The sequence below is a fragment of the Ochlerotatus camptorhynchus genome, unplaced genomic scaffold, assembly GCF_037179485.1.
Source record: "Ochlerotatus camptorhynchus isolate MF236.1 unplaced genomic scaffold, CSIRO-AGI_Acam_v1.1 ptg000211l, whole genome shotgun sequence".
NCBI lineage: Eukaryota > Metazoa > Arthropoda > Insecta > Diptera > Culicidae > Ochlerotatus > Ochlerotatus camptorhynchus.
Genome location: NW_027040701.1, coordinates 2,425,318 through 2,445,487, shown reverse-complemented (window position 1 = coordinate 2,445,487; position 20,170 = coordinate 2,425,318). Strand labels below are relative to the sequence as shown.

Genomic DNA, 20,170 nt, shown 5'->3' with positions numbered 1-20,170 from the left:
GTTATTTTGTTTTTTTTTTCAGATTTCTTCTCTTTTCTGACTAGGCCTCAGATGGCCTAGTCAATAAAAGGCACGGTATTACCAAGCTGGAGGTTGCGGGTTCGCTTTCCGATCCAATCTACAACATCTTTCGGGTTGGAAATGTTCTTCCCTGGGCATAGAGTATCGTTGTGCTTGCCACATAATATACAAATTCATGCATTGGTTGGCATAGAAAGCTCTCAATCAATAACTGTGGAAATGCATCTAGAACACTAAGTTTAGAGCCAATAGAATCCTACAGTGAAAAATCTATATCACTTGACAAATATATAGATATCAAATGCCATTCTAATAGTAAAGCTTAGCTATGTAGCTTGTTTTCGATAAACTGAATAAATTAATACCTGTTGCCCTTATCACAAAGAAAGGTATAGATATCGCTTGGAAAACTGGCTTTTGAACTAAGGTTCAGAGGACCGAGTGGCATATTCTAATTGACTAAGCACGGGGCATTTATGTATGTTAAAGCAGTTTGCAAGATCGGTTTTATAGCAGCAATTGACAAAATGAAAGCACTATGGTCCTATAGATCACTAGTGAATACCATTGGAATCGGTTCACTGGTTCCGGATATACGACTGGAACGTGATAAAATCGCAAGATCTATTTCGAAAACAAGATCAAAGGTGGTCATACAAATCATATGAGAGTACAAGAATTCGCTTATTCGGTCACATCGAGTGGCCAGGACTACATTCCTCTTTTTTCTGTTAGGAACATGGATATGTTCCGGATACCATCGAGGAATTAACTAGCATATGGCTTCAGCTTATACATCAAATCACATGAATTCAATGGCATGTTTATAATACTTATTTTCCTGAATGTGCTTTAGACCATTAAGTGCATACTTCAATCCACTTTCTCACAAAATACTAATAAAATGCGGATTGACAATCTCACTTATAATTTAAAACTTCTTGGGCTGAGCACATAATTCATCATGAGAATTTGCCACCCCTACATCTAGACCGAGCTCACTTCACCAATAGCAGTTCCTTCATTGTATATGGTCTGTCTGTGACCGGACATTAGCCATAAATAAGTTAGACATACGGATGTTTGCCTTACGTACGATTGCCATAAAGACGATACCCATAATAGACGACAGCCATAATAGACGATAGCCATAATGTACGGTAGCCATAACAGACGTGAGCCATAATTTTGTTGTATTGGATTTTTTTAATACAATTGCAATGCAGTACCCCTTTAGATGTTTTTTGTCAACAAACCCGAAAATGTAGTGTTGCCAAACCGAATGGTTTTATTTTGAGATTTCTTGTATGATTTCGGACCACCAAAAAGTAGAGAGGAATCATCTTCATGACTAAGCCTTTAATAATTTTAATTACGCGTACTCTACTCACAAATATTTTTTCTCTTTAGAAAAATGCAATGGAAATGCATAAATCATTTCTTGTTATTTTTTTTTTTATGAAAAATTCAATTGAAATATTCACAAATTGTTATTCTCTTTAATATGACTCCTTCTTTGAAAAATAAAATAGTTTAAAAAATTCAATTGAAATAATCAAAAATTATTTTTCTCTTGTAGTTGACTACTGCTGTAAAAAGCATGAAAGCTGTTCTTTGACAGATACAATAGTGTGAAAACTCCAATTGAAAATTCGCAAAAGTAACAGCTCTCTTGGAGTAGACTGCTTCTTTACAGCATTAGCTGTTCTTTGATTTTTATAAAACATTCAATTGAAATATTCACAATTTTTTTCTTGGAGTTTATTCCTTCTATATATCATGAGTTGTTCATTGACTGATCAATGCTTTTGAAAATTCTATCTAAAATACTCGAGATCCACTCTTTTCACTTGGAGTTGACGCTTTTTTGTTTCATCCTCGAGAATTTCTTTATTCTTTAACATTTCATTTTTCAACTCCCAAGTTTTTCACAATCACCAGTTGTAAACTGTGAATTACCAATAAATATATTATGGCAAGCGTACATCCAAAGCAATCATGTATTTGAAATTTTTTAGTAAATAATATTATAAGAATTATGGCAAATCTCTTTTATGGCTATCGTACATTATGGCTAACGTCCACATACGAAAATAACAATATGACTAACGTCCATTCTGGCACCTGTCCGAATGGGAAACGTCCGTATGTCAAACGTCCGTATGGAAAACGTCCGTATGGAAAACGTCCGTATGGCAAGTTTTTCACAATCACCAGTTGTAAACTGTGAATTATTAATGAATATATTATGGCAAGCGTACATCCAAAGCAATAATGTATTTGAAATTTATTAGTTAATTTGATTATAAGAATTATGGCAAATCTCTTTTATGGCTATCGTACATTATGGCTAACGTCCACATACGAAAATAACAATATGGTAAACGTCCGTATGGCTAACTATTTATGGCTAATGTGGTGTCATCTGATCTGTCCATGAAACAAGCGACTCACGCGATTCCAGAAAAACATCGACCTATTATTATCCCACGTATTTTTACTGAAAAGTACCAACACGTCAATTACATGAACATGTTTTTTACTCAATCGATCCACTGTCTGCGATGTCTTCAATGAGAACTCTAGCGCTTCCCGTGAACTCCAGGAACCTTGTTCCGTTTATGTTGCTAAGCTGACAGCAATCAACTACGTATCGGGGATGATTTTACTATATGGCAGCAGACCAGTAGGTAATTAATCTGCTCGGATAGTCTCAGTTCGATTGAGTATTACACCCAGATATGCTTCGGATACACCTGGAAAACCAGTATTTAGTATCTGAATTCAGATATCTTCCTGGTGCCCCTGTAATATTGACCAGAATATGAGATAAAGCTATATAATATTATGGTTTCGGGTCATTTGGCTGAATGCCGTTTGGCCGAATGCCAAACAACAAAACTCCAAAGACTGCTGAATGAAGGAAAAATCTGCTATTTTTTTAAATTCTGATTTGTCTTAATTTTATGACAAGCTGTGTTTACTGTGCAAAAAATAACTGGAACAACAACTGTGCTCATTTTTGAAAGGAGGAAAAAATCTCTTAAATTTGTTAAAATATTTTTTAATGAAATTTTTGAACAAGCTGCGTTTACTGTGCATAAAATAATAAGATCATCAAACCTCCAAAGAACTGCTCATGTTAAAAAAGGGTGGCTAAAACAATACTAATTACATAACTAAAAGCTCATCTTTATAAGAGCAGTGAATTCTATGACAGTATTAATTTTCAGTTTTATCTATCTATACATATAAAAATGAATATCTGTCTGTCTGTCTGTCTGTCTGACCCTTATAGACTCGGAAACTACTGAACCGATCGGCGGGAAAATTTGAATGCAGGGGTTTTTGAGGTCGGAAAAGGTTCTTATGATTCGAGACCCCTCCCCTCTTTGTAAGGGGGAGATCCCATACAAATGAAACAGAAAGTTCTGCATAACTATTCTATTAAATTTTCAGTGGTTCAGCTAGTACAATATACAATTTAACCAACAATCGCATATTTATATTGTCAAAAAACCATAATTGTGGAAAGTTAAAAAAAAGTTCACAGGGCTGCCATTTAGGTTCAAGTAGTGTTCAAAAATTGGAAATCTCTTTTCAAGTATTGGGACAAACGGCATTCAGCCAAACGACCCATTCGGCCAAACGGCATTTGGCCAAATGGCATTGGGCCAAATGGCATTATGCCAAATGACACTGGGCCAAATGGCATTGGGCCAAATGGCATTGGGCCAAATGGCATTGGGCCAAATGGCATTGGGCCAAATGGCATTGGGCCAAATGGCATTGGGCCAAATGGCATTGGGCCAAATGGCATTGGGCCAAATGGCATTGGGCCAAATGGCATTGGGCCAAATGGCATTGGGCCAAATGGCATTGGGCCAAATGGCATTGGGCCAAATGGCATTGGGCCAAATGGCATTGGGCCAAATGGCATTGGGCCAAATGGCATTGGGCCAAATGGCATTGGGCCAAATGGCATTGGGCCAAATGGCATTGGGCCAAATGGCATTGGGCCAAATGGCATTGGGCCAAATGGCATTGGGCCAAATGGCATTGGGCCAAATGGCATTGGGCCAAATGGCATTGGGCCAAATGGCATTGGGCCAAATGGCATTGGGCCAAATGGCATTGGGCTAAATGGCATTGGGCCAAATGGCATTGGGCCAAATGGCATTGGGCCAAATGGCATTGGGCTAACTGGCATTGGGCCAAATGGCATTGGGCCAAATGGCATTGGGCCAAATGGCATTGGGCCAAATGGCATTGGGCCAAACGGCATTCGGCCAAATGGCCGGACACCAATATCATACAGTATTATACGAGAAAGACGCATGTCACAGGTAGGTGAATTAATCAGAGTTTCTATTACTATATTTTGAGAATATCGGAATGTCCCTCAAATGATCATTGTTTTCCTCGGTTAGTCGGTCTCTGTTGCGCAATCGAGTCAACGGGCGTCGATTGACATTTGGTGTTTTATTACCGACGGCAATGGAGTGCCAGGCAGGTGACTTCCAAAACACCTGGAACCTATCGTTCCCATCAGCACGTGAAACCAATTGGATTTACATCCCTTCCAAAGGAAGACGTGATCAAAGATTTTTTCATCTCAGAACAATCCCAATGACCTCGGCTGGGATTTAATACAAAACAATACTGAAAAGAAAACTTGAATTTATCCATCTACGTTGCTATCTGACCTATCTTACTATTTGAATTCCAACCAAAATTATTGAAAATCGAAAGTTGTCAAAATATTTTAACTAATTATCAAACACGCTTAATATTGTTTATTTTGCTCGAACATATAATAATGATAATATTGTATGCCATGATCTCATACTTACTCTCTAGCAGGAGAATGAAGGTAGAAGTTTCATCGTTAATTTTGATTCTTCTCTTATTAAATCTTACATAACCAGTATAGTTTTTTTTCAAGTATGTATAATGTTTTTCGAAACCTTGGAAAAAATTAAGAGGAATTAACCTAATCGATAACATAGACTTGCAATTTGTTGTTCCAAAACTATTGTAGCCTTTCTCTTTTTTTAGTAAAAAAACGTTTGCATCCATTTTCGTCTTTTCATTAGAGTGTGAGTTATTTTTTCGTCATAAAAACCCAAGCCAAACATTTTAATATGGGAATTCCATGAAAAAATCATTACTGTTCTAAGATGCTCAGCCTTCAACCACTAACCCACCCATCGATGAAAAAACTTAGCATATCAGCACCACCAGACCATCTTAATGCTCTTTTTCTTTTCTCATCTAAGCTGCTGCTTGATTTATCCGTTAGCTATTCTAGCGCAATTTAAAATCTAAGTGTTAATACCGAACGTCATCATCTAAGGAATGAGAGAAAAACAGCTAATTGATCAGTCGTAAAAATCGAAAACTTCTATGAAGGAAAAAGGGAAACCCAAACCAATAGGGAAACTATACAAACCGATTTCGGTCAAAATGGAAACTATAATAATGAAATGGAATGGACGAATGTAACCAATACTGGCAATTGAGAAAGAAAGATTAAAGGTTTTTCTTTGGATATTTATAAAGTGTGAACGTGTGAATTACATCCAAATGCAGCATATACGTAACATTAACCAACAATAAAGTAAACTTTCATAAAGGTACACTACATAATGTATGTCATATATATATATATGAAAGAGCAATGCGAGAGAGATGTTCATACGAGTGTTTATAGAGTGGTTTTGGAATAGAAACCTTGTCGGCGATTCATTGTCTTTGGCCGATGATGAGCTGGTTCCATCCTGAAGGAGGCTTCGGCTGAAGAGCAACTTGGCCAGCGAGTCCAGTTTGGCGCTGACCAGGGGCGACCGTTCGGAGTGCTCCGATTCCGAATTGTTGTCGTGGTCCGAGCTGACCGAGCGGCCTCTGCGAATGGAACAAGGGAAGATAAAACGTTGGGTAAATAGCGATAGAATTGGATTTGTTTCTGACGAATTTATTCCTTTCAGCGGTGTATTCTAGGGTAGACTCTCACCTAAACAGCATCCGTTTGCTGGCAGCTGATACTGCCACTTCGGATCGGGGCTCGTTGAACTCAGCAGCTGATTGGGCACGTCGCATCTTTCTCTTCTTGCGTCGGTAGCTGGACCTGCAAGTGGCGAATGGTGGATTGTAATGTATGTGATGTTAAGATTGTACATCTAACTGGATGTGCAAGGAAAGCATTCTAATACAAAGGTACGTTGGAGTTCTTTTTCTTCTTCTTATGTTTTAGTTGGTAGGATTTAGCGCCAGGGTTTTTTTTTCAAACTGATGTATGCAATTACAAAAAATATACAAACTCAACCAACTTTACATTTTAGTGAATAAATTATAAGCATTGGCAATATGTCGTTTTTGTTCTCACTTCCGCTGCTTGATGCGGTGCATTTTGGGCATATAGTAAAAACGCGCCAAGTTGAAAGCAAATATATAGGATTTCCACAAAATGACAGCAAAAAAAAAGTTATACAGATAAATCAAAAGGGTACATTCTTTGTAGTGTATGCTTTCCAAGCTCCCGTGAGCAAATATAAACATATACAAAAAAAAAGAAAAATATTGGAGTGTTTATTTTGCGCCAGGCTTTTTTATATCTTCTCAACTTGTGCATTCAGTCGTAGTGCTCTTTCAGGGAAGGCATAGAAATGTGCAGCTTCAGGTTGTTGGTTTAAAAAAGCTAGTTCATCATCGATGGCAAAAAAAATTTAAAAATAATTTTATATAATTTGTGAAGCAATATTTCCCTGTGCTCTTTGCGTGAATGCTGCACTGCATATCATTTAGAGGGGGTGCATGTGCGCGATGCAGGTGCATTATAAAAAAAAACATAGATTGACATTCAGGTCAGCAAGTGTTTCACTACTACTCACCAACGCATGCAATGGATTGGGTGAAAATCATCAAACTCCATGCAACTCCATTCCCTGCGAAGAGAACAAAAACGACAACAACACGATTGCAACAGAGATTGTTAGTACCAGACATTGTCAAACACACTGAGCAGAACTAGGCTTTCGCGTATAGGTTGTGACAGATTGTGATGTCTGTGACATTTATGTTTGTTTGTTTGTTAGTTTTGATGGTTCCGTGTTTGTAACATCAGTCACGAATGAAAATGGAGCAGATTGGAAAGTGCTGTTTGGTAAAGGATACCTAAATGATCCATTCAGATTGATTTTTGTCTGGTTGAATTTCATAATTAGTGCCAGTTAATTTAGTGTTTCTGATTTTTAGCATGTAATTGTGTGTGACTCCGTAAAATTTGCCCAAAACTATTTCAGTATGTACTGTTTAACATCAGAAGCATCATCGATTGGTACAAAGGATGAGCCTGAAAAAGTGGACGGATGTGTGTCTGTCATAATTTCTTTTTTTGCGACGATAAGCATGCGAATATACACACAATTATCTTGCTTGAGATTGTCATCCATTTTCATGAATTTTCATGCATTTAGCTGGAGGTGGCTGGGTTTGATTCCCGGTCCGGTCTAGGAATTTTTCGGGTTGGAAAATTTCTCGACTTTCCAGGGCATAGAGTATGATTGTACTTGCCACACAATTATACTAATGCAAAAATGGTACGGGCATCGAAAGTTCTCAATTAATAACTGTGGAAGTGCATCAAGAACACTAAGTTGAGAGCACGCAATAAATTAAATGGCCATACACAATAAGCTTGAAATGCGAGAAAGAAGAAGAAGGAGTGGTGAGTAATGACTGATTGCATGTGAAGTACTTAACATAGGCAGGGGAGAAAATTTTGAAAAAAAAACAGTTCATGCACTTAATTGTATCCAAATGTCGCTTACCTTGACGGACGTTCCTGGCAGAACCGATCGTGTCCGGTGGTTTCCATCACGCGGGCTTCCTTCTCCTCAGTGCCGTTCCGCTTGTTCATAGTCGAGTATAGATTGAACATTTTGAGTTTGGTCTTTACATTAGTTACGTCGCAAACGCGTACGATAATTTTGCGACCGCTCTTGATAACAGTATTGATTGTCTTGTACAGTGAAAATGACACCGCTTGGCTGCCGTTGGTGCTTGTGGTGGTGTTGGTGCTTGTGGTCGTTGAGGACCCAATTGATGCCGTGGTCGTCGCCGCCGCCGTCGTCGGAATTGTTTGAAGATTGGCACCCAGGACCAAACTATTGCTGCGAGGTAACTTGCCAGGGGGTAGAGGCGGTAGTGCAGCAAGCGGATTGGATACCACCGGACGACCGTTTGTGACCACCGGTGATAGTATTGTTCCAGTTGCACTACCCAAAGCTGGTGCGGTTGTTGCTTCGCTAGCCGTCGGTGTTGATGGTTGTGGCCGGAGCAGATGAGCTCGCCTCTGCCTCGGTGGCAGTTGTTCCGAATGAGTTTGTTGTGACTGAGATGATTGATGATGTTTGTTCGTTGTATCCTGAGTGTGTTCGAAATATTAGACGATTGATGCAAAACAACATCATGATGATGAGTTTTGGTTTTTCTTTCGAGCATGACCAAATTCAGTCCGCGTGGCGGACAAGGACCGAAAACGGTGAGCATTTTGCTCCGACAGGTGGTAATTGACGGTGTGGTTTTCCGGTGTTGTGGAAACGCGCGGTAGATTCCGTGCGATTATTGGATTATGAGTTAATTTATCAAAACGAAGCTGACAGATTTGGACTAATTGACGAACATGGTTGGAACAAATAGATTCGTGCTTGTGACGTTGTTGGTGGCAATGCTTCCCATCGGTTATATTCCACTTGTAATGGTATTATTCCCATTTCATTTCGTTATGTTAACAGTTCTAATTTAATTATCATAGGTAGACATATTTCATCAGTCAAAAATAAGCCTTCTTTAACCCATTTCTTTTGCTTGGAGTAAAATATTCAAATCAATTAGTACAGGATAGCAACTCTTCCTTGATTTGTTTTCCGTCGATCTTGTTTTCCGTGCTGAGCACCAATGCTACCGACGCCAGAGAGGCCTCTCCCACACCTGGACCCTACCTATCGACCCATCAACTCATGAACCGGGGACCAACGGCTTTACTTCCATTCTGAAGGAAGGCGTGATCAGAGATGTTATGCCTCAGAACATCCCGGCGGTGCCGACTGGGATTGAACCCAGGCCTGCTGGGGTGAGAGGTAATCACGCTTACCACTACACCACCGGCGCCGCTACCAGGCAAATTTGGAAGAGGTCGAGAATTGAAATTTCCTCTAGGAAAACCTTAAAGGTGGTTTAAGTCGAAATAGATGTTTATTTTCAAACAAATCTAGTGTAAGGGGGGGCAGTGGCACCAGTGGTGTAGTGGTAAGCGTGATTGCCTCTAACCCAGCAGGCCTGGGTTCAATCCCAGTCAGCACAACCGGGATGTTCTGAGGCATACAATCTATGATCACGCCTTCCTTCGGAAGGGAAGTAAAGCCGTTGGTCCCCGGTTCACGAGTCCCTGGCGTCGGTAGCATTGGTGCTCAGCACGGAAAACAAGATCGACGGAAAACAAATCAAGAAAAAAAAAATGTGTAAGGGGCACACTTAAATGACACAGCATTTTGTTGACACATTTTAGTATATTTCCACTTCTTTTTTCACACGAAGAATATGCACCGTGTAAAAAAAAATCGTGTAAAAGCAACCTACCAAGATTTTGATTTTTCGCATGCAAAAAATATATACAAAATGATGTTGATGCCAATACATGCTATGGTCCATATAGACATACTTAAAAAATGTCTGTATTTAAACCAAATAGTGTGATTTTTTTTAGTATGCCATTGGATTACCTATGGCTTGAAACGTCGATTGGTTGTATCGTTATCGAGAAATCGTTAAAACGTACCGCGTAAATGGCGACTCAGCGGCACCAACCGTGTAAAAGAAACGTGTAAAACGCCTAAAAAACCGTGTAAAAAAGACTTGAGTGTACCTAAAACAGGACTGGTCACAAAAGTGGAAGACCACGTCCTGTCCCCCTAAAATGCTACGTCAGTAATGCATGGTCCCCAAGGGTTTGCATTTACAAAATGTTCTCATTTCTTTTTCAATCGCATTTTAGTCTAATGTCTACCTAATTTAAACAACATTACTTGAATAAATATGGTTCAAATAAGCCGTCAATGTTTTAGTAAATAAAATAACTTATTTTTTAAAAATTGACTAATTTCATCTAAAAGCTTGTATGGGGCTGGCAGTACCCTCTCAGATTCAGTTGAAACTTTGTGGAAAAGAAGTAAAGCCGTTGTTCCCCGGTTCATGAGTTGATGGATCGATATGTAGGGTCCAGGTGTGGAAGCTGTCTCCCTGGCGTCGGTAGCATTGGTGCTCAGCAAGGAAAACAAGATCGACGGAAAACAAATCAAGGAGAAAAAAGAATCTGGAAAGACCACCTAATTATCTACATGTTGTCCATATGCTGCAATATGGGCACTTTTATAGTTAAAATTTTCATGTAAATACCGTAAAAAAATCATGGTATCCATCTTGCTTGTAGATAATTAAGTGGTCCTTCTAATTTTTTTTTTCAAAAACAGGAGTATTTGAGAAAAACCCTTTTTAATTTGTAAAAAAAATCAATTTGGTAATTTCATTAGATGTTTTTATGAAATTTTAGACAATTTTCTACAATTCACTCATTTACAAAAATCGTGTAATTCTTTTTAGTAAATGATCGTTATAGCCTTTTGAACCTTTTATTTTTTCTTATCCCTTATTGTGTCGTTTTTCTTTAATTCTACTGCTATTGTATCACTTGCACTTTCACTAATTCACTTTCACTTTGACCAATTCACTTTCACTATCACTTAAAAAAAACTATAACAGATATGTATTTCGTTTACTACTTGCAAACTTCTTCAGTGTCTAGTCATAGCCTATGACTAGACACTGAAGAAGTTTGCAAGTTGTATACAAAACACATATCTGTTATAGTTTTTTTAAGTGGTAGTGAAAGTAAATAGTAGAAGTGAATTAGTGAAAATAAAAGTGATATAATAGTAGTATAATTTAAATGCAAAACAACGTAATAAGGCATACATTTATTCCACTAAAACGCACATCAATCAATTTAGCATTTTCGTGTTTTAAAGTTATTACATTTTTTTACATTCTGTTTGGCATTTAGGTGCAATTTCCTTTGATGCATTTTATGAAAATTCAATCCCAGTTTTTTTCAACGCATAGTTTCAGATTGTAAACGCTTACGTAATTTTGTGTGAAACAGCCAAATGAATGAAATGATGAGATCTTTTTGCTATCTGAATATAGTATCAAAGTAAATTGAACCTTAAAAACGTTTATTTTAATTTTTTCGCTTTTTTGTTGTATTTTTTTTTATCATCTTTTGACTTGTGGTTTTATTTTTAAATTTTTGTGGCTCTACTAATTAGTTTCAAGTTTGATTTCCTGCGTTTTAGGATTTATTGTTATTTTTGCAATTTGAAGCATTCTGATAGCGCCTTTCCCGAGATTTTTTAAAATATAAAAGATTGAGCAAAAAACTATTCTGCAGGAAGACCCTATCCTATAAAAAAGAAAAAAAAAATAAAGGGATAAACATATTTTTTCTTCAACAAATTAGCCTGAAATTATCTCAACTTCGTCGAAGAACATGTGTCTTTATTTTCAAAAATAGGAAAATTTGTTTCTGAATATCTATTAATTGACGGACCATCCTATTTTTTAAATGACCGAAAATTGAGCTTTGAACGCAAAAAAAAATTTCGCTGGTAATATTACATGTCTAAGGCTTAAGACAAAAGCACTAGGACTTTTGTCTTGCTAAAATCGTATACTGGACCAATGCATAGTGATCCAGCATGAGAACTTAGCAGAAATTGTGGCTTAAAGCTTTTGCTCTAAAAGTTAGTTAGGATTCTTAAATTCGCGCGAAAAGTGTGTCCGGATTCCGTGCCGTCGCAGTTGATTCCTCGCGAAACCGCGAATTCGGTAGACGAAATCAGTCAGCCTTTTTCAATGGTGGAACTTTCACTCGCTCTCCTTTCGTGTGGCAATTCTGCCCCGGGATCTGATAGAATCAAGTTCAACTTGCTGAAAAACCTCCCAGACGTCGCTAAAAGGCGCATGTTGAACTTGTACAATCAGTTCTTGGAGCTCAATATTGTTCCCGACGATTGGAGACGAGTAAGGGTGATAGCCATTAAAAAGCCTGATAAACCCGCGTCGGATCACAATTCGTATCGGCCCATCGCGATGCTGTCGTGTATTCGGAAATTGATGGAGAAAATGATCCTTTTTCGCCCCGACAAATATGTTGAGACGAACCACCTTCTTTCAGATACTCAATTTGGTTTCCGTAGGGGTAAGGGAACGAACGACTGTCTCACGTTGCTTTCCTCGGAAATTCAGTTAGCATTTGCTAAGAAAGAGCAAATGGCTTCTGTGTTCTTGGATATCAAGGGGGCTTTTGATTCAGTATCCGTTGAAGTTCTTTCAGAGAAACTCCACGCTTGTGGATTGTCTCCATTAATGAATAATTTTTTGTACAATTTGCTGTCAGAAAAACATATGAGCTTTTCTCATGGAAACTCTACAGTTTTTCGATTTAGCTACATGGGTCTCCCCCAAGGGTCATGTTTAAGCCCCCTTTTGTACAATTTCTACGTTAGAGAAATTGACAATTGTCTTAGTGACAATTGCACGTTGAGACAACTTGCAGATGACGGCGTAGTGTCTATCACAGGGCCAAAAGAGGTTGACCTGCAAGGACCCTTACAGGATACCTTGGACAATTTGTCTACTTGGGCTATTCAGCTAGGTATCGAATTCTCCACGGAGAAAACTGAGTTGGTCGTTTTTTCTAGGAAGCATAGCTCAGCACAACCGAAGCTTCAACTTTTGGGTAAACTGATCACTCATTCCATGTCTTTTAAATATCTCGGGGTCTGAGTATCTGAGACGAAAATGTCAACTAAGGATCAATTTCCTTCGATCAATTACCGGAACGTGGTGGGGAGCCCATCCACAAGATCTTCTGACGTTGTACCGGACAACGATTTTATCGGTTCTAGAATATGGTAGTTTTTGTTTCCAGTCGGCAGCTAAAACGCACATCATCAAGCTGGAACGGATCCAGTATCGTTGTCTTCGTATCGCGTTAGGATGCATGCACTCGACTCATACTATGAGTCTCGAAGTGCTGACGGGCATGTTGCCACTATCCGTCCGTTTCCAGAGTTATCTCTGAGGCTCCTCACCCGTTGCGAAGTAATGAACCCACTGGTGATCGAAAACTTTGAGAAGCTTCTGGAGCTAAATCCTCAAACATGTTTTATGACTTTGTACTACCTATATTTAACACAGGATGTCAGCCCTTCAAGAAATATTCCCAATCGTGTAGTCTTCTCCGATTTCGGCAATTCAGTGAATTTTGATTTATCTATGACGCAGGAAATCCGCGGAATTCCAGAGCATCATCGTCCTATGATTGCTCCGTCATTATACGCTGCAAAGTTTGGCCATGTTGATTCTGCAAGAACGTTTTTCACAGATGGATCTCTAATAGAGGAGTCCGCTGGTTTTGGTGTATTTAATGAATTTCATAGCGCCTCTCGAAAACTTGAAGCTCCTTGTTCTGTGTATGTGGCTGAACTGGCAGCAATTCACTACACTTTGGAAACTATTGCTTCACTTCTTCCGCACCACTACTTTATTTTTACGGATAGTCTCAGTTCTGTCGAGGCTATCCGTTCCATTAGGCCGGTAAAGCACTTCTCGTATTTTCTCTTGAAAATACGAGAACTGCTTAGTGCTTTATCCGTGCGCTCTTTCATCATCACCTTCGCGTGGGTCCCTTCGCATTGCTCAATTTTGGGCAATGAGAAGGGGATTCACTTGCTAAGGTGGGCGCTATGGAAGGCGACATTTATGATCGACAAATCGCCTATAGTGAATTTTTCTCTATTTATCGTCAGCAGTCGCTCGTTTGCTGGCAACATCAATGGAGTGAAGGGAGCTTGGGACGATGGCTACATTCAATTATCCCTAAGGTGTCGAAGTTTGCATGGTTCAAAGGGTTGGACTTGGGTCGAGACTTCATACGCGTGATGTCTCGTCTCATGTCCAATCACTATTGTCTAAACGCTCACTTGTTCCGTGTGGGGTTGGGAGACAGCAATCTCTGTGAATGTGGACAAGGTTACCAGGACGCTGATCACATCCTTTGGTCTTGTGCGGAGTATCGTGGAGTCAGATCACATTTTTATGATTCCCTTCGGGCTCGAGGTAGACAACCTAATGTTCCAGTTCGGGATATTTTGGCTAGACGCGATCTGGAGTTTATGAAACTCATATATGTTTACTTTAAGGATATTAACCTTAGATTGTAAGTTTGATTAACCTTGTGTTTAGTTTGTATTTTGTACGTGTGGATTTTTTTTCAATGTTTGTTTTCAAGATGAATAGAAATAATTTCATGCTTTAGGATTAATTAAATAGTTGTATCGTAAACCACATTTCAAACCTCCTTCTTCCCTTTTCCTATCCAAAAAATTGTAAATCTCCACTAACCTCGAGACAACCGCGAGTACTCGGTCCAGTTCCTTTAACTTTAAATTTAAGACAGTAATAATGTATAACGCAAAGGATAACTCAGCTCTGTAAAGTTTATTCGATTGAGCCTGTATAAATAAAGTAATTATAAAAAAAAAAGTTAGTTAAAAATCCAATTAAAAGTAGATTTAATCTGATGAGTTTTTTTTTTAAATCATGTAAAATCAATTTGACTTCGTTAATTTCTCAAAAAGTAATTAAGAATAACTTCCCTAATAAACAAATACCCGGAATGTGGAACTATCCCACAAATAATTTGGATGATACCCGAACATGTCGTTCAGCTCTTTCATATGGTTGTTTTTAATAGGGTTCATTATAAAATTTATTACAATTAGGGAACAAAGTTGGGAACATTGCTTAGGCGTAGGCTTTGAAGCATCCCTCGTAATGTCTATAGAATACATTAGTTGCTGTTTGTGCAACGTCATCTACATGTATAACTGCCCTACTTACTGTAGCTACTTTACAAAGCAATACAGAAAACAATATACACACTTAGAAAAATTCATGTAAATTTAAGTGCTCTGAGAGTGATATATACGAGCGTAAGTTTTGACATAAATTTGAGTCATAACACACGCGAAACATAGCTCAATCAAACGTACTTTCCGACGAGTAACGAACTTTTTAGTCTAAGTGTGTATATTGTTAATACGGCATATTTGGTAACACCCAAATTCAATTCGGCAATTAGGGTAATGAGAACATTAAGAGGTAGAAAAATGTTTCTTTCACGAAGCTGCTTGAACCGAACTCAACAACATATGCTTAAGTTTCAGAAACAAAAAAAAAGTTTTGATTATCAATTATTGTTTTAATTATCAATTATTGGGGTGGCCTTCAACACCAAACGCCTAAATATTACAGCAATAGCTCTTGGGTTACGGAGACGAACCAACCTTAGGCTGAAAGTCTCCTTAATAAAGAAACAACAACAACAACAACAGCTCTATGACTACTATTCCAGCTGAATTCCTATTATGGACCACTGTGCACTGTGCATTGCGCAACGCTTGAGTGAGGTAAGTATAAGGATGAACCCAAAGATTCCTGAAAAAAAAACACGACTGAAATGTTGGTTTGAGCACGATAAACTTTTTCATGTTTCGACGTCCAACTAGTCATCAACATCTTAACACGATCCGTCAACTTCGAGAAGCAGCAATTCCAAGCAGAAAATCCTCCAGGAATCAGTCGCCACAAATATTGCGTAAATTATTCTGAAGTGTAGGTTCCAAATAAGGTGGATCTGACTGTGTGGAACTTTTGGCTAGGCATCTTGCCGTCTGAAGCCGTTCTCCAGCCTATATATATATATATATCTGGTTCCGGTGTTGATAAATTTATGGAAGGGGGTGTATGGAACGCAAAAGATCGAAAACAACATCATATACAATCGTGGGCCCGGAATCACATTACCCACACCCGGGCATGATCCGGATGCCCACAGGAAAGCGGACAGAATCAGCTTTGGGATTAAACCCACCGTGACACATCAAGCCACATTATTAGTAACCTGCCTCTCAGTGATATAATGCAGACATTGCTTTGCTTCTCTTTCTGAATGCGGGTTCAAGATTTTTTGCTGCAATTCAATTAGTTAGAATAGTTGGACCTCACCGTATGTATGCTTCTTTCCATTTCATGTGGAAGCATGTTTCATGTTCTGAAAACTACCGTGCGTTTCCTTTGAAATACCCACTAGTCGTTTCCACCTGTTCGCCATCACAATTTGCTGCGATTATTTCCCTCCGGTTCAATATTATTAGAAATAATGCCGTTAGCACACAAAAACTGAACGTAGCATAAAACGCACGTGCTGCCACCAATTCAGTGTGTGTGCGGTTTGGCGTTAACAGATTGTTGCTTTTTCCATTCGTTATGCTGTCAGTTCTTTGCGTTTTCCTGTATTTTCTTTGCATATTGTTATTCTTTTCGTTTATTGCACTACCGAACAACAGTCACCAACTTCATATGTTTATGTAGTCAATCGCTTTTCCGCCGCTCGGTGGTTCACTCACTTATTTTGTTGCGCTTTGCCGATATGTATTTACCTATTGTTGTCTCCGAGGCGCACTTTGTGTATATTATGGATTATTGAATTATTTCCACTGTCGTATGGACATAAAGTGGAAAACTTTCATCACGTTCACGGGAATGTGACATGGGACGAAAATCGATAGCACTCGCTAGTTTAAATTATTTATTGCGTTCCACATTTGCCCCAGTGATTTTCCCCAGTAACTCATCACGCTGCATTTTTTTCTCTGTAGCTTGTCCGAGGATTGTGAATGGGATTTATTTTCACAAAATTCGAATCCCATTATTCATCAGTACGAAACTGAATGCCAATTGGTGCGAATTCTTATCACGTACCACCCGAACAATCAGAAACCGTTTATTAACGATGCAATTGAGATTTTAATTTACCATGCACTAAATCCCTCCGAAGCATTCCACCAAACGAACACAGTTTAAACTTTCCATAGTTTCAAGTTCACTTCACTTTTCATCACTTTTACGCTTTTCTTCACTCATAATTTTCTCACTGAAACAAAAACCTCCCTTCTAATTTAGTTTTTCATCTTCCAGACCGACCAGAGTCATCAATCACACTCGCGCCTTCGGCGAAGTGTTTTTAACCTTCTCCGTTTTCCCGTCCCGGATATTCATTAAAGCAGTGACACGCACAGAAATTCACAGTGGAAATTAATATTGACTTCACTTCAGAACTGGTGCCCGTGCGAAAAACTTCCGAACGTCCTCCTGGCGAAGGATAACGCGCCCGTTTTTCTCCGGCGTCCGTTGACGAATGAATGAGGCGTTGGCAAATTATGACTGACTGACTAACCGAACGAACGATTCTGAAGTAGGGGCTTCCTTTCGCCGCCGTCGGTTTTAGGTGTGTGGCTTCTGTGTTGGCTGATGGCTTCTGCTACTGCTAGCTGCTTGAATGTGAAATGAGTTTTGTATATGTACGAACATTATCTGGGTGGAAATACGTGTTTTTTTCCTCCTTGTTCTATAATGTATGTATAACTGTATAAGGATCGCAAATAGTAAACTGCAAAAATGTGTTGGCTGCAATGTTTTTATCTTGGTTAGAATTGTATCTAGGTTTCAGTGGAAGTGGTCTGCAAAGGAGGGATTTTTTAAGCCTGTCGTGTTTTGAATAGTGAAAATCCTTCAACCAGCATATTCTGTTCTTAATCAGTTCAAATTGTCAGTTGGTACTCTTTCTTAAATAATTTATAACTGATATGGAAAAATAACGAGAATGACTTGATCAGTAAAGTTAAATTAAGTTATCTACAACTCTGTAGAAGGTGGTATATCAGAAATAAATTAATTTTTGTCATATTTTGGGGTGGTTGGCGTCTTTCATCGACATAAATGCCTTATGATAAGCAAAAACTACACAGAAGTTAGTTGCAATTTCAGGGTCAACTAATTTTTAATGCTTAATTTTCTTAATAATACCCTTGGCATTCTTCAAAGTCTTTTTCTAAAGTTCTGCTTTCAGACCCCATAGATTTTTTCCAGAATTACCGGGTCATTCTCTACGGGAGTTCTTAATGTGAATCTTTATGTCATTTTGAAACTTGAAGAACACTTTTGCTGTAGGGCAACAAATAGGCAGTTGCAGTTTCATTATTTTATGTTTTATGGGAGCTGACATGTGTGTATCATTAGAGATTAATCTCAAGGATACTTAACAGAGTTTCCTTGGAGTTCCCTGAAGAATTCCTTTGGAGTTACGCCCATTGATTAAATTTCAATCTAATTAATATCTTGGAAAAGTTACTACGTAGAAACTCTGTCAAATCGGCCTTGTATCGTGTCGTTTTCACAACCCGCTCACTACGTCACTGCTTAAATCAAAAGGATTTCATACTTAGGCATAATGTTCAATAGATATAAAGGATGATAGGATTGATAGGTATTATGGATAAGAATTATGTAATAAAATAAAAAGTAACTCAATTTCACATTCCACTTTCTTTGAAGAACACAACGTAACGTTTCCGGTAAATGAAAATCCACACATTTTTATTGGTAAATTTCCGTGTGGAATTGCACTTAATATTCATGTGTCTCCACATAAACAAAATTCACTAAAAAAGTACACATTACATTTATGTGATAAATATCATAGCATTAGTGTGTAAACACATAATAAATAAATAAATAAATACGTTTTATTATTCTGTAGTTGTGGTAAAATCAGTAAAAATACAGTGTGGGACCGAAATTCGTACATTTTAAAAAATCGAAATCCGTACTCTTCATACATGTATGAGGTTTTGGTATCACTAGTTTACAGTATATTTGAACTTTGTACGGTGATGGTCATGTCCCATGTAAAATCGTGCACTGAATCAAAGACATCATATCCAGAAGACTGGCAACTTTGCCAGAATCCAAGCGACAGATACAATAGCGCTGCGCTTGAGTGAAGGTGGAAGCAACGCATAGAAAAATGAGCAAATACACAAACCTTTCTTCTGAGGATGTAATTTTTGCTATCAAATTCGTTCGAAGCATTTACCTTTGAGCGGCAGATGACGCGATTGTACCTGTCTCATAGCGTTCGTATGAGAAAATGGAAGAGTTGCCAGTCTTCTTGATTTGTTGTCTTCGACTGAATCCAAAAATGCAGTCAGGAAAAATCTCAGCAAGATAGTTTTCTAGATACAGCTAAAAATTAAATTTCACATAATAAAAGTTTGTTTACTAAAATACAAATATCTCCGGCTGTAATGCAGCTATATGAATTATTTTAATGCCAAATTAAACTATTTGCCAACTTAATTTTAATGCCAACTCGATACTATTTGTCAGTGAGATTAATGGTATTGTTGGCACAACCACTACAAACATTTGTATTTACCTTGCTTAAACTTTATTTAAGAGATTTTTAGTCTTAGGCTAGTTCATCTCTCATAAGTAAAAAAGAAACTAAAACAAACTATTAATTAACAACAATACCACTAATATCACTGACAAATGATGTTCAGTTGATCAAAATACCTTTAATTTAGTGTTCAAATAATTGATATAGCTTTATTACAGCCGGAGATATTTGTGTTTTAGTAAACAAACTTTTTTTTAGTGAAATTTCATTCATTCTGTATCTAGAAAACTATCCTACTGAGATTTCTTTCTGACTAAATTTTTGGATTCAGCGCTCGATTATACATAAGGATCCCAGGTTAAACATTTAAGTTCATTTTTTAACTGTTATTTGTAAACTAGTGTAATCAAATGAAGTTGGTTAGAAAACATAAGAAAAATACCGGAGGGAAAATACCTACTACCCACCACACCATTGGAAGCAAAGCTGTACATTTTCCTATACAAAATTTAAAATTCTTCCGCAAATCGAGATTATAGCCAAATCCGTTCAAAATGTGCACAGTTGTTTGGGATCTAAATACGCATTGAAAGAGCAATAGGGAACAGGGGGTTGTAAAGTTGACCCACCCTAATGTATATGTTAGCAGCACAGACATGTATATAATACATGTATTAGCAATTACGCTTAGAGTGTAGGTAGCAGGTTGCACATAGCTGAAACAAA

General features: G+C 38.1%; 1 protein-coding gene across 1 annotated transcript in view; it reads right to left on the bottom strand.

The window, feature by feature from the left end:
- Slob (Slowpoke binding protein) overlaps positions 1 to 17,464 on the bottom strand; it is a 51,717-nt gene extending 34,253 nt beyond the window's left edge. Inside the window, exons 1-4 of the mRNA XM_065224422.1 lie at positions 17,020 to 17,464; positions 7,851 to 8,446; positions 6,035 to 6,148; positions 5,755 to 5,925 (exon numbers count right to left, since the gene is read on the bottom strand). Coding sequence (XP_065080494.1) covers positions 5,755 to 5,925; positions 6,035 to 6,148; positions 7,851 to 8,446; positions 17,020 to 17,022 — 884 coding nt within the window. The 5' untranslated portion in view covers positions 17,023 to 17,464. The remainder of the gene's footprint in view (positions 1 to 5,754; positions 5,926 to 6,034; positions 6,149 to 7,850; positions 8,447 to 17,019) is intronic.
- Positions 17,465 to 20,170: the final 2,706 nt, after the last annotated feature.